General features: G+C 37.9%; 1 protein-coding gene across 3 annotated transcripts in view; it reads left to right on the top strand.

Moving 5' to 3' along the window:
• Window positions 1-14,274, top strand: part of TENT2 (terminal nucleotidyltransferase 2) — a 95,972-nt gene that overhangs the window by 48,922 nt on the left and 32,776 nt on the right. The window contains exons 1-4 of one of the 3 annotated variants that reach the window (XM_081088802.1): window positions 2,406-2,723; window positions 9,968-10,138; window positions 10,337-10,414; window positions 13,347-13,584. In XM_081088802.1, coding sequence (XP_080944928.1) covers window positions 10,005-10,138; window positions 10,337-10,414; window positions 13,347-13,584 — 450 coding nt within the window. In that variant the 5' untranslated portion in view covers window positions 2,406-2,723; window positions 9,968-10,004. Of the gene's footprint in view, window positions 1-2,405; window positions 2,724-9,967; window positions 10,139-10,336; window positions 10,415-13,346; window positions 13,585-14,274 lie in introns of those variants that run through there. The other 2 variants (XM_081088801.1, XM_081088803.1) reach the window with 2 other exon arrangements.

Raw genomic sequence — 14,274 nt, forward strand, 5'->3', positions numbered from 1 at the left:
GAGAGGACTGTGGGCCCTGCCGATTGGCCAGGTGCAAGTTGGGGTCTTGTTACACAGGATGTGGTTGTGTCTATGGCGTTCACTTCCCTTGATTGTCATTGGTTAGTTTAAAGAAATCCTAGGTGTGGCTAGCAGAGGCTTGGGCTTCCGGGAAGAAGCTCCTTGCCGAGCACATGGCTAAGGCTGCTGCCCAAAAATGGAGGATCCGGGGTAAGATGGAGGGTGTAGCCCTTGCCCTTTCAATAACCTTCCCAGGAAGAAAAAAAGAAATTCAAGGAGTGTAAATGTGAAACAAATTCTATAAAACGCAATACATTCTATGAACCCTCCACCCCACCAACTCACTAATTTATAACTCTGAGCAAATTCCTACTAAAACTTATATTTATTATAGCAATTTTTAGAGGCTTTAGAACCTATGGCAGTAATTTCAACTTGAAACTTCCAAGGGCTCTGTCAATGTGAATAGAGAACTATATTCATAGTGTATTTGTGTAGAATTTGCATTTGCCTTAATTGATTGTACTGTCTATTCTCATATCATATCTAAGTTGAAATTACATGCTGATCTACTTCAAATGACCTAGTATATATTAATTTATTTATTTTCCTATCTTTAATACATCCATTGTTTTCTTACATGTAAAACGAGGAGCACGGATAATTGCTAAACTTCGCTTTGGTTCTAATATTCTAAAACCATTTGCTGGGATTGTTCTATAATAAACTCATTAGAGATAGAATTATAGAGTAGGGTATTTTGAATTCTAAGGTGCACTGTTCAACTCGCTAGCCAGGATGTTCTCAAATTGCATACAGAAGAATGAACTTTGGAAGTGTACCCATGATGTGTGAGGGATCACACTGGAAAGTGCAAAATCGGTAAGGTTAAAGAGTTTTAATGCCATAGTAATCATCTAACTCTATCCCAAACCTCTGGTTTCAGTCACTTCTTCCTAATTAGACATCTGTGTATCTCCATGTGGTATGATTTGAAGAGGAACTTCCTAGAATTTCTTTCAAACTCCTGCTTTTCTAACTATAGAACTTTTCTTACAACATAGTCTCCATTAATGAAATCCTTTCCAGTTATCTCATGTCTTTCATATGCATCACTAGGGTGATTCTGCTGTTTTTATAAGAGCCAGGGACTTTTGGATGAATTACAAATTTAAAAAAATTCTATTGCAGGCATCTTCTTTTCAAAGCCCATTTTTAATTCCTATGAAGAGAGCCAGTATAACTTGGTTAAGCAGTTAAAAACAAATCTAAGTTTGTATCCTAGCTGTACTTTTCAACTACTGCCTGACCTTGGACGAGACACATTACAGCTCTGATCCTCAGTTTTGTCATTTTTAAATTAGGGATAATAATATAACTTTTTTTTCAAAATTGTTTTTGAGGAATAATTAACAGTATATGCCGTACACAAAGTGCTTTGCATTCCATTGACTCAAGCAATATTTATTGAGCACTAACCACGTGTCAGGCACTGTGCCAAGCTCCTGTCTAACTCAGGACTGTTCCTTTTCTCCTCTCAAATTTTCATCTTTTTTTTAAAGAAAATATATTTTTGTTGATTTCAGAGAGGGAGAGGGAGAAACATCAATGATGAGAGAGAATTATTGATTGGCTGCCTCCTGCACGCCTCCTACTGGGGATCAAGGCGGTAACACAGGCATGTGCCCTTGACCAGAATGGAACCTGGGACCAGTCTGCAAGCCAATACTCTATCCACTGAGCCAAACCAGCTAGGGCTCAAATTTTCATCTTAAATGGCACTTTCTGGGCGAAGGCTGCTGTGTTAGTTCAGGCCTCTAGGAAGTGAATGCTAAGATAGCATAAGACATACAAACCCAGCCGTGTGGCTAAGGTTGATCGTGGACCTACGAACCAGGTCACTTTGATTCCAGGTCAGGGCACATGCCCAGGTAGCAGGCTCCATCCCCACTGTGGGGCTTGAGGAAGGCAGCTGATCGATGATGCTCTCTCATCATTGATGTTTCTATCTCTCTCACCCTCTCCCTTCCTCTCTGAAATCAGTAAAAATATATCAAAAAATAAAAAGACAAAAAAGCTTAATACAGATGGGTGCAGAAGAGGGAAAACTGGATCAGGAAAAGCTCCTCTGGGGAGGAGTCACCCCGCTGAGACACGAAGGACCAGTAAAAAAATGTTTACCAGAGCGAGAACTGCAGTGCGTGGGCCTGGGAAGGCGGCCCTCCGCTGATGCCTTAGGTCTCCAGCCTCAGGGTAGTCCTGGCGCTTCCCCTCCAAACCTGGCGCTGAGCCGCATCTCCCGCCAAGCCGGGACCCAGCAGTCGTGCGCATGCGCTTTCTAGCACAGCGCTCGCAGGAGGGGTGGGGGTGTTGCCGGAAGTGTGACTTCCCCGCTCTTCCCATCCGGGGTCACGGCGGTCTTCCGGGTGTTTCCGAATGGGCATTCTACGCCGCTTTTGGGGCGACTTTTCGGTCTTCCGCCTCTAGCCACCGCCCTCAACCTCCCACACCCTTGCCGGCCCTGCCTTTCCTCGCGTCTCACCGCCCCGGCCGCCGAGTTCGGGTGTAGAACGCAATCCGCGTTCGGAGCCAGGCCTCGCCACTCCGCGGGCCGCTGCCTCTCGGCTCCGGCGAAAGCTACCCCCGGGCGCGTGGGCCGCCGCCGCTCCGGCCGTGGAGCTCCTGGGCGGGCAGTGCCGATAGGCCCTGCCCCAAGGACACCTGTGAGTTGGAGGGTTTCGGAGCGGGACGCGCCCCGCAGGCCTAGGAGCAGAGGGCGGGGCGCGGGGAACTTTTTGGAAACTACGGGTGTGTTTTGTGTGGGAGATTCCGGCGGTGTCTCTTCCCAGGCTTATAGGCGGCCCCATGGAACTGCGCCTTTTGAAGAATCTTTGGACCGTTTACTTTTTCCCCCCTACTCGTTTCTCTTCCTCGTGCCTGTCCTCAGCCTAGGACCCAAAGAGGAGGAGTGTTTTGGGGTCCCTGCGTGGTGTGTCAGAGGCTGGTTTAAGTGGGCATGGCGTTGCCCTAGTGCTTCCCTGTACGGGACGGTGCACAGAGTAGGACTGTCAGGTCGCTGTCCTTCTTTTCCTGGCCAGCCTTTGTAGACCGGCTCTTCAGTCTCTCTTCCGAGGCCAGAATACGAGGGGTTTATGTTTCGCACAACTTCCGAATGACGGAGTAACCTGTCTGGTTTCAGCTCTCTCAGCCTTTTGTTTCAAATAGTTGTTTTAGTTATCGTATTCCAATAGGGTGAACAACAGAGAAACAAACTGTAAAAACTCAAGCTACCTTGGCAACTCGTTGGTAGATGTGCAGTCTATATGATTTTGTGAGGAAAGAGCGCCTAACTGAACACTTAAGTTTGTGTGTTTGTATTATAGGTAACATACTATTTTTTTTGTAAATGCCATCATATTGTATGATTTGTTATTATTTTTATTTTTTTAAATATATTTTATTGATTTTTTACAGAGGGGAAGGGAGAGGGATAGAGAGTTAGAAACACCGATGAGAGAGAACCATCGATCAGCTGCCTCCTGCACACCCCCTACTGGGGATGTGCCCGCAACTAGGGTACGTGCCCTTGACCGGAATCGAACCTGGGACCCTTCAGTCCTCAGGCCAACGCTCTATCCACTGAGCCAAACCGGTTAGGGCTGTTATTGTTTTTAATTCTTTATTGTTTAACGTATTACATATAGTGTTACATATGTCTCCCTTTCCCCCCATTGTTGTATGATTTATCACCTTAAAGCATTACCATGCACTGGTGATCGGCCTGAAGGCTCTTCTTATGGACTGATAGGTAATAATAGTAACATTACTTTGTTGATGTGCGAACTCCAATTAAGTCTAACAGATAAGCTCCATGTGAAACAGGTCATTTAAGAAATGTCCATTTCAAACCATGTGACTAGATTATTTTTCAACACTTAGATGGAATCAGATTCTTAATAAAAATGAGTGTTGTGCCCTAGCTCGTTTGGCTCAGTGGATAGAGTGTCCTCGGCCTGCGGACTGAAGGGTCTCGGGTTCGATTCCCGTCAGGGGCATGTGCCTTGGTTGCGGGCACATTCTCCCAATAGGGGGTGTGCAGGAGGCAGCTGATCGACGTTTCTCTCTCATCGATGTTTCTAACTCTCTATCCCTCTCCCTTTCTCTCTGTAAAAAGTCAATAAAATATATTAAAAAAAAATGAGTGTCGTTTTTGAAACCTGCAGGCAGTTTTGACAGTGCGTGAACAGGATTTAGGGACTGGACTTTTGCATTGTGGAGAAAAGAAGTGAGTTTAAGGGATGGATCAAAGGCATTTAGGCAAAGTGGACAGATAGTTTGATTTAGCCACTACAGTTCTGGTTATTATACCAGGTAAATTCTGCTTTCGGAGGAATCCTGATGAAGGAATTATGTAACCTTAGGTGTTCTCTAATTCCTTGGAGGAGAGAGAGGTCAAGTTTAGGACAAATTCCAGGTTGTAAGGTACAGGATCAAATACTATATAGCACTAGGAATTACTTTGTAATCTGATACAGCTTGTCCCAGGTATGATTATTTACAAATAAACCTGTATAGTTTCCCATTGGTTCAACCTTATTCAAGAAGCAATCCTTAAGATTTCTTAAGGCCAGAACCAATGCAGTGGTTTTAAAACAGTTCAAAATTTACTGAGGTTATTCTGTTTTATAGTCAAGTACTGATGGAGAAATTTTAACTTTCAAGCTAAGAAAAATGGGATACCACCAATCTCTGGATTTTATTTATTAAAAAATTTCTTACACCTGCTACTACAGTTAATGTGAAGTAGTGTTTTATATAGATCATTATCTACTTAGTGAAGCCTTTATTCAGAATATAAAGAAAAAGATTTCAAATTCTGTGGTGATTTCCTTAATTCTGGTGTCATAATAGTTTTGCTGAAACTATTCTGTTTAAAAAATTATCCCTTATATTGTTTAGGATAGATTATTATTTTGGTCACATTTTTATCTTCATAAAATTCAGAGTTGAAATGTATTAGAAAAAATGTTAGAAAGAGGAATTGAAATTCATGGGCTTTTGGTTTACTTCCTGATTTCTAGGTGGTCATGCAGGATACTCATGTTGGGGAGTGTTGAATGCCCCTGGTTACATTCCCTAGGAATGTTCCTCTTTACTTTGTGGGCTGACTTGGTAAGAGCCAGACCTGAAGGCCAAGATTCATACTGAGGGGAACCTGACAAGTATTTTGTTATGGAGGGACTCCAAAAACTTCAGTGGTTTTCTGGGAATTTGGGACAGGTCGAACTCAGTATTTACCCCAAAGTTAACTTTTGGCTATGGAATCATTGTAAGCTTTTAAGCCTTGGATAATTTGGTCATTAGTTTTGTAGAATACTTCTGGGCCATAAGACATCTTTTGACTTATTCTTAGTTTGGGTCTGACCTTATAATGGGATAGGAATAGGTGAGGTCTGGGATATTAAGTCACTTCTGATCTTCAAATCTGCATGCATAGGTATAGGACTTTATTTGGGTCTGGAAGAAAAACAGACAGGGCGGGCAAAAGTAGATTTATAGTTCATATGGAAAATAGTACAATAATTAAATAATCTAATTAAAGAGTAATATGCAAATTAACCACCACTCACCACAAAGATGGTGGCGTTCATAGTGGCCAGGGTGGGATGCTGGTGGTGTTGCCCCAGCAACGCAAGCCCAGTGTCCCTGCCCCATGGTGGGAGGGGAGGGGCTTCTGGCCCGAGGCCTTGGTGTGACACTGGGCTCGCCTTGCTTCCCCCTCCCCCCCACACATGAGCCCAGAGTTCGAGCCCCGGCCGCATGGAAGGAGGGGAGGGACCTCGGGCCAGAGGCCAGTGTGAGGGACGCTGGTGTTATTGCAGGCCAGGTTGATGGGACCCCCCCACCCCCGCACGAATTTCGTGCACCAGGCCTCCAGTACAAGAATAAACGTTTACGTATTCACAACTGTAAACCTACTTTTGCCCAGCCTTATATTATTTATAGGTATAAACAAAGTGTTTTTGAATTTTAATTATGAACTGATTTTTTTAAACATAGTTTTTTATTGATTTCAGGGAGGAAGAGAGGAAAGAGAGAGAGAAACATCAATGATGAGAGAGAATCATTGATTGGCTGCTTCCGGCATGCTCCCCACTGGGAATTAAGCCCAAAACCTGGGCATGTCCCCTGACTGGGAATCTAATAGTGACCTCCTGGTTCATAGTTCCACATTCAACCTCTGAGCCACACTGGCTGAGCTGAACTGATTTAAATAAATTTGAAAATAAAACTTTTTAATTCTAGTTTTTCTGAATACAGATTCCATCCCTTGTTGATCATATCTATAGTATCTGTTTTCTAACAAAATGAAATATTAAGCAAAATTCATTACTGTAATGACTTGTATTTAATGTCGTTTTCTCAGGAATCATATGAAATAGGAATTATGTCTTACGGAAATTTGGGTCAGGGAAGCAGAATAAAGAAGGCCAAGAAAGTATGAACCCAGGCAAAGGGTCTAGAACAGTGGTTCTCAACCTTCCTAATGCCGCGACCCCTTACTACAGTTCCTCATGTTGTGGTGACCCCCAATTTCATTGTTACAAATTGAACATAATTAAAGCATAGTGATTAATCACAAAAACAATATGTAATTATATATGTGTTTTCCGATGGTCTTGGGCGACCCCTGTGAAAGGGTCGTTTGACCCCCAAAGGGGTCACGACCCACAGGCTGAGAACTGCTGGTCTAGAACAAGACATTAGCTGCCAGTCTGGAATCTGACATTCTATGATTATTGAGTGTACTTTTAATAAAGGATTCTCTGGAATCCTATTTGGTTCAAGATATTTTCCATTTCCTTTGAGTTAAAATCAGTACAGGGTGGTAGATTTTATAGGATTGTTTTTTAAAAAAACCTATAACAGATAAAGGCCTGCCGAACGAAGTTGACAGACTTATTTTCTGGAGGTAACATTTGCCTTTGGTTCAGATGAGAGTCAGCCACTTGGGATGATATCTGATGGTTGTCAGAGACTCTTACTCAAAATCTGTTTGAACCTGCCCTTGCCAGGTGGCTCAGTTGGTTGGAGTGTCATCCAATATACCAAAGGCTGCAGGTTCTATTCCCCACCGGGGCACATAAACCTAGCTTTCGGGTTGATCCCCAGTTGGGATGCATGCCAGAGATGACACATCCACGATTCTCTCTCGAATTAAGGTTTCTCGCTCTCTCTGAAGTCAATTAAAAAAATATATCCTTGGGTGAAGATATAAAAGCAAAAAACAAAATCTTTTTGAATCTGGACTGGTAAATTTCACTATATGTGGCCAGTTTGGGGAATTTTAATCTTTCAGAATTAAAAAAAAAAGGGGGACAAAGTTTGTATGAGCGATTTATTTTTTTGCAGATCATTCTCTTTTTCTCTTCTGTTGTCTCCTGCACCAGTTTTTCCAGCCATCTGGTATCAAACCCCAGAGGCAACTACCATTTTTTTGTAGCTGCTTAAGTGTTCTTTTCTTATGCTCTAAAAAACTTTTATAGGTCATTCTTTGGATTGACATCTGCTGAAAATGAAGATTTAGTACCTTTCTGTACTCTCTCTCATCATAAATTGTGATGTATATTGTATAATAATATATGAATATATGTGATCTTTAAATATAATATGTAGTAAGTGATGTAAGTATATTACTATTTCTCTGTTTTCAATGTTTGTCTTATTGTAAGAACCAAGTAGGTTAACTAATTATATTTACTTTTTTATATAACCCATTGAGTGTGTTTTTTCTGTAGTTTAGTAATTTATTTTGAACTTGCTGCTTTTCTTTTCTTGTAATTATTTCTGCTCTTCCAGAAGAATTGCTCTCTATGGTCAGATACATTAGGTAACCTATAAGTTAACTTTTTTTTTCTCCTTGGATATCTTAAAGCCCTCTGTCCTGCTCTAATTTAAGCTGTTAGCTTCCCTTTACCATCATCCTGGGTAATTTACTTTGTCTCTGTGCTGTGTTGGACCTTCTTTTTCTTAATTCCCAGGTTTTCTTTTTTAATACCTTCCATGTCTAAACATGTTTTCATTTTCCCTTGCATTGGTGGTGTAGCTGGGTATAAAATTATAGCTTGAGAGCATTTTCTTCAGAAATTTGAAGGCATTGACTTCATTGTCTTGTGGTTTCTACTGTTGCTTTAAAGCCATTTTGATTACCAGCCCTTTGTTTATAACATTTTTCGCTGTAACATTTTATGAGCTTCTTTTTCCTGATATTCTGAAATTTCACCATAGTATGCCTTGATATTCATTTCTTTTTTTAAACTGTGCTTTGTACTCATTGGGTCCTTTAATGTAAGGATTGGTGTTCTTCAGAATTGGAAATTTTCTTTTTTACTTACTTGGTAATTTCTTTCTCTGTTTTTCCTGGAGCTTCTGTTATGTTGGATGTTGGACCACATAGTTTGATTCTTTTCTATTTTCTCTACTCTTTCCTGCTTCCCTTCTGCCCGCATCAGTTTTTCCTTTTTGTTCCTTCTAAGAGATTTCTCCAATATTTTAATTCTCTGTTGGAATTTTGGCTTTCAGTTTTGTAATTTTCAAGAGCCCTTTCTGTTTTTTAAGCAGTATACTCTTGTTTTGTATATGCAATGTTTTTTTCATTACTTGTGTTTTGTTTTTTTTTTTAAATTGAGTTTTCATTTGTTCTTGGTATTATTTCTGTTTATTCTCAGATTTTTTTTTTCTTTCTGACAGTCCATGATGTCTACTTTAAGTGAGAGCTATTAGAAATCTAATTAGAAGCTCTGTGGGGATGGTGGGCAATTCAATAGTAGGCTTCATTGTATTTGTTAGCTGGCTTAATTTCTCTTTGGTGGAAAACTGTTACTATGTTATATAGGTTTTCTGGTTATTATTTTATATGTGCCTCTTTTCTTTCTCAGTTATTCTGTAGATGAGTTTTCTAATTTCCTGCTTTACGAAGGTGGGCTGAGGATTCTTTTAACTTTGTAGACTTCACTTAATACTTATTTTGAGTTTGTTACCATACCCTAATCTTTGTAAGTTTGTAGCCTCAGGATCATTCATTGCAAAAAAATAAATATGTAGTCCTGCCTGGGTCAGTGAAAGGTTCTGATTTCTTTGTATACACGTTTTCCTTATTCTTGTGGAACAAGCCCTCTTATATTGGAAGTCCTTTATATACGCTATTTAGACTTTAAAGAAAATCTCACAATTTTATAAATAGTTATTAGGCAATGCAAAGTCCTTCCCTTGTTTATTTATTTTACTTTTTAAAATATATTTTATTGATTTTTTTCAGAGAGGAAGGGAGAGAGATAGAGAGTTAGAAACATCGATGAGAGAGAAACATCGATCAGCTGCCTCCTGCACATCTCCTACTGGGAATATGCCCGCAACCCAGGTACATGCCCTTGACCGGAATCGAACCTGAGACCTTTCAGTCCGCAGGCTGACGCTCTATCCACTGAGCCAAACTGGTTTCGGCTCCTTCCCTTGTTTAATCAGATCCATAATATCTCAGTCATAGGAGTCAGGTTGTTGCATGATGGCTTATACCTTTACATAAGTTATAATGGGAATAATTATAAGAATCTAGAGTTTCACTAAATGTTTTTCTTAGGTAGTTTCTTTTTATTAGAGTATGTGGTAATAACTTGATTTCTAAAATATTTATTGATATTAGGGTAAATTTATTAGGGTACATCAGAAAATTTGAAACATATATTGTACTATCATTTGAATAATTCCATGGATAATGTAGATTTAAAATTAATTAGTAAGTTTTTTGTTACCTATAATATAACTTAAGAGATCTGTTAAACTTTTAAAAATAAGTTTGCAAATGAAATTTAAAACTTGGTACTAATTGTTTTAAATAGCGGATACTAGTTATGAAAGAGTTCAGTAACTTTAAGCTATAATAATTTGCCTTTTAAAACTATTCTAGGTGGAAGAATACATGTTCACTTTTAGTGAACAAGAGCATGTTCCCAAACTCAATTTTGGGTCGCCCACCTTTCACTCCAAACCATCAACAACATAACTTCTTTGCCCTATCACCAACTCTTTATTCACACCAGCAGCTTATAGATGCACAGTTCAACTTTCAGAATGCAGAGTAAGTATGGTAATACTTTGGCCCATATCATTTGTAAATTATGTTTTCTACTTGATGCAAACCCTTTTTATATGAAACATTTGAAATTAGACAAAATGTCATTATGACTTGTTATCTTTTGATCAATGAAATAATTTTTTCTGAAATGGTTTTTTAAGGAACAAAATGTTTATTACTACTGTTTTTTGTTTTTGGTAGCTTATCTAGAGCTGTGTCATTACAGCACTTGACATATGGAAATGTCAGTCCAATTTCCCCATTGTTTCGAGGAAGGAAGTAAGTATATCTTAATTATTTTAAAAGAAAATTTTGCATTTCTTAGAACTGTGTAATAATGTACATTTTATTAAAATTGTATGGACAATATGCCCTAAATTTTTTTCCCCCCTGGGATCTGTGTGATCAGTCCTGTCACAGAATTTTAAAACTTCTGTGTAGTATTTAAAGAATTTTAGGGATCCTTTGTTGAATTATTTCTGTCATAAGTTTTACATGGCATGAAGCTATTTCCTCAGAAAACTACTTTTAATTGAGATTTTTAGCTAAATCAGATGGCTTTCTGTATTATATGCTAGGGCTGCCATAACAAAGTATAAGACTGGGTGGCTTAAACAACAGAAGTTTATTTTCTCATAATTCTGGAGGCTAGAATTCCAAGATGAAGGTGTTGGCAGGTTTGGCTTAGTCTGAGGCTTTCCTTCTTGGCGTGAGGATGGCTCCCTTCTCTCTGTGTCCTCCCATGGTCATCCCTGTGTCCGGGTTTTCTGTGTTCTAATCTCTTCCTCTAAGGACATTAGTCTTATTGGATTAGGACCTACCCTAATGACTCATTTTAACTTTTTTAAAGGCTCTGTGTCTAAATACAGTCACATTTTGAGATATTGGGGGTTAGGGCTTAAACATCTGAGTTTTGAGGGAGACACAATTCAGCCCATAACACCTTATTTCTAAAGTTTACTACTTTTTGGCTTATCTAAATCTTATACAGGTAAGGTTCTATGATAAATGTTGTTATAATGAAAATTTCTACATGACATAAAGCTTTCTATAGAGAAGTTCAAGCCAATTAATTTTAACCAGTTTGATTAAATGAGATTAATGTATCAATGTAATTATAATAGAGCTTTAGAGATAGATTATAAAAATATGATTTGTCAATATTTAAAAGATATTGCTACTTAAAACATATAAAATATGTTATAATTTTTGTGTCCAGGTAAAAACAACACTACCTAAGAATTACTGATCACATTATGTAGTAGGCATTGTTCTAAGGACTTTACAAATAATAATTTGATTAAATTTCACAGCACTTTATGAAATAGGTACTATTATACCTCTTCTGTTGAGGAGAAAGCTGAAGCACACAGAAGTTAAGCAATTAGTTATTCAAATAAGATTGGCATAACTGGTATGAACCCAGGAGGTCTGGCTCTAGATCCTTTGCTTAGCTGCACTGAGTTGTTCTTCACAGTTGTCATGTGGAAAGCTATATAATGATGCTAAAAGTACTGACTTTATTCAGATTTTTAATTTTTGGAAATTTGCCTTGATAGCCAATTTGTGAATTATGAATGAAAATAAATTCCATTAATTCATAGTTACACATATTTTAAAAACTAAATTGGCATTCTCAGTAGAAGATATTTAAAATATAAAGCTCTAAATCAGCGGTTGCCAACCGGTGGTCCACGGACCACTGGTGGTCCGTGAGGTCCAGAAGGTTGGCAACCGCTGCTCTAAATTACTTTTAATGTTTAAAAAATATTAAATATATTTCTTACGTTTTTAGCACTGTTCACTTTTAGTGAACAGGTATAGGAGTTCCAGGTCTGTCAAGGAGAATTGGGATAATCCCAAAGGAGTATTACAATAAAAACCTTCAGATTTCTATGACTGGTAGAATTTTAGGGCTTAAAAGGAATTGGACCATTTCCTATGGCATAAAGTATTATCTACATGAACAACTTAATATATCAATGAAGTAAATTCCTTTATTTTACAATAAATAATTACTTTCTAATGATTTTTTTCCTTGCCTTTTATTTTGAAAATTTTTAAGCCTCCAGGAAAATTTAAAGAATAAATGGCCCAGCCACGTGTGTCTCAGTAGTTGAGCGTCGACCCAGGAAACGAAGTAACCGGTTTGATTCCTGGTCAGGGGATATGCCTGGGTTATGGGCTTGATCCCAAGTAGGGGGTGTGCAGAAGGCAGGCGATTGATGATTCTCTTTCATCATTGATATTCCTATCTCTTTCTTCCTTTCCCTTCCTCTCTGAAATCAATAAAAAAACATTTTTTAAAAAAGAGTAACAAATGACACCTGTATTCTATTAACCTAAATTCACCAATTAAAGTTTTGCTATGTTGTTTATTTTTTCTGCCTCTTTCTTTCCCTATACCCACATTTTTTCCTGAACCATATGTAAATAAGTTGTTGACATCATTTCACTTTACCCCAATACATATCAGTTCATTCCTCCTAAAAACAAGGATATTCTCCTAAATAACCAAAAATACATTGTTCACATCCAAGAAATTTAACAGTAATATACTAGCAATGTTATCTAAAATGTCAATCATTTTCAAATTTTCTTGTTCGATGTCTTACGGCTTTTTTAAGAAAGTATCTTTTAATTTAGTTTTTCCTACTGATGAGTAAGAACATAGGTGGACTCAAAGAGCCTTTTTAAAATTTATAACATTCAGTTCACTTAATTTATTCTCTTCATGTTAGAGTTTGGATCTTTTGTTGTTAGTGGTTCTATAAATACTAGTAGAAACTTTCCTACAAAGTTTTCACTCCTGCGATGAAATATTGGGGCAGTTCAAAAGTAGGAGACTAACCTTTGTATACAGGCTGTCCCCTCAAAAATGTATACATACTTTAACAGCTGATAGCTCAATTTTGAAAATGAAATGTATTTTAATAAACATTGCCTTTATAATTATTCAAAGTGTGTGTATACATTTTTTGGGGACACCCTATATATGTAGTTTGTTTTTTTATACGTATTTTTCCCATAAGCTGTTTATCTATTGCATCTTTTGTGCTGAAGATGGATATTTTAAGATTCACATAGAGCTAATATTGTGGACTTGCTGAAAATGTCAATATTGTCATGTTATTTTTATATTCTTAATTGTGTTCTATTTGTTATCAGAAAGTTATACCTGTAATTACTAAGGTATATTGCTTGTTTTCAGGAGATTAAGCGATGAAAAAAACCTTCCTCTTGACGGTAAACGGCAACGTTTCCATTCACCCCACCAAGAGCCAACTATAATTAACCACCTAGTGCCTTTATCAGGTGATAGAAGATACTCAATGCCTCCGTTGTTTCATACAAACTATGTACCAGATATAGTCAGATGTGTTCCACCTTTTCGAGAAATACCAATTTTAGAACCTAGAGAAATCACACTGCCTGAGGCCAAAGATAAGGTAATTATGTAGATTTTAGTTTTACATTTTGGGAAGTGAATATAAATAATGTATTAAAAGTATAAAAAATATCTGTTGTCTTGGATTGAGTAGAACATGCCTTTTTTGCACTGTTAAAGTACTATTCCACAGAGTTTTCTGTTGAAATTTGACACTTTGCTTTTTTTTCCTTGGAAATGCAAATTTCATATTAGGAAATGAGAGATTCTCTATTTCATAAGAATCTGTGATTAGAGCCAAATCATTTGAGTTCTTAGTTTAGAGAACTCTTGTTACTTATTGACAGAAAAACAAGTTTTCATATGGATATTTTAATAAAGTATTAAAAAGCATGTTCTTTTGGGATATTTGTGTTTGTCGTGAGGTTTTTGAACGTCAAATATAGAGAATCCAGGAGTAATAGGAAATAATACATTCAAATCAAGAAAGATTTTTTAGAAACATTATTTGTAAAAAACACATTTCACATAAATAGAATTAAGCTATTTAAATAATAATTCTTAGAAAATGACACTATCTGCATCCTCTTGGATTGCCTATGGCTTATATTTGCTGTTTTTGCATTTTAAAAGCTGCTTCACTCTTGAAAAATATGACATTTGTATACTAAGGAGAATGAGCCTGAAGAGAGTATAGTGACTTTGTATTACTCATCTTGGGTTTCTAGCAACCAGCATAGCCTGGAACATA

This window comes from Myotis nattereri, assembly GCF_964212035.1.
Source record: "Myotis nattereri genome assembly, chromosome: 4".
NCBI classification, from domain to species: Eukaryota; Metazoa; Chordata; class Mammalia; order Chiroptera; family Vespertilionidae; genus Myotis; species Myotis nattereri.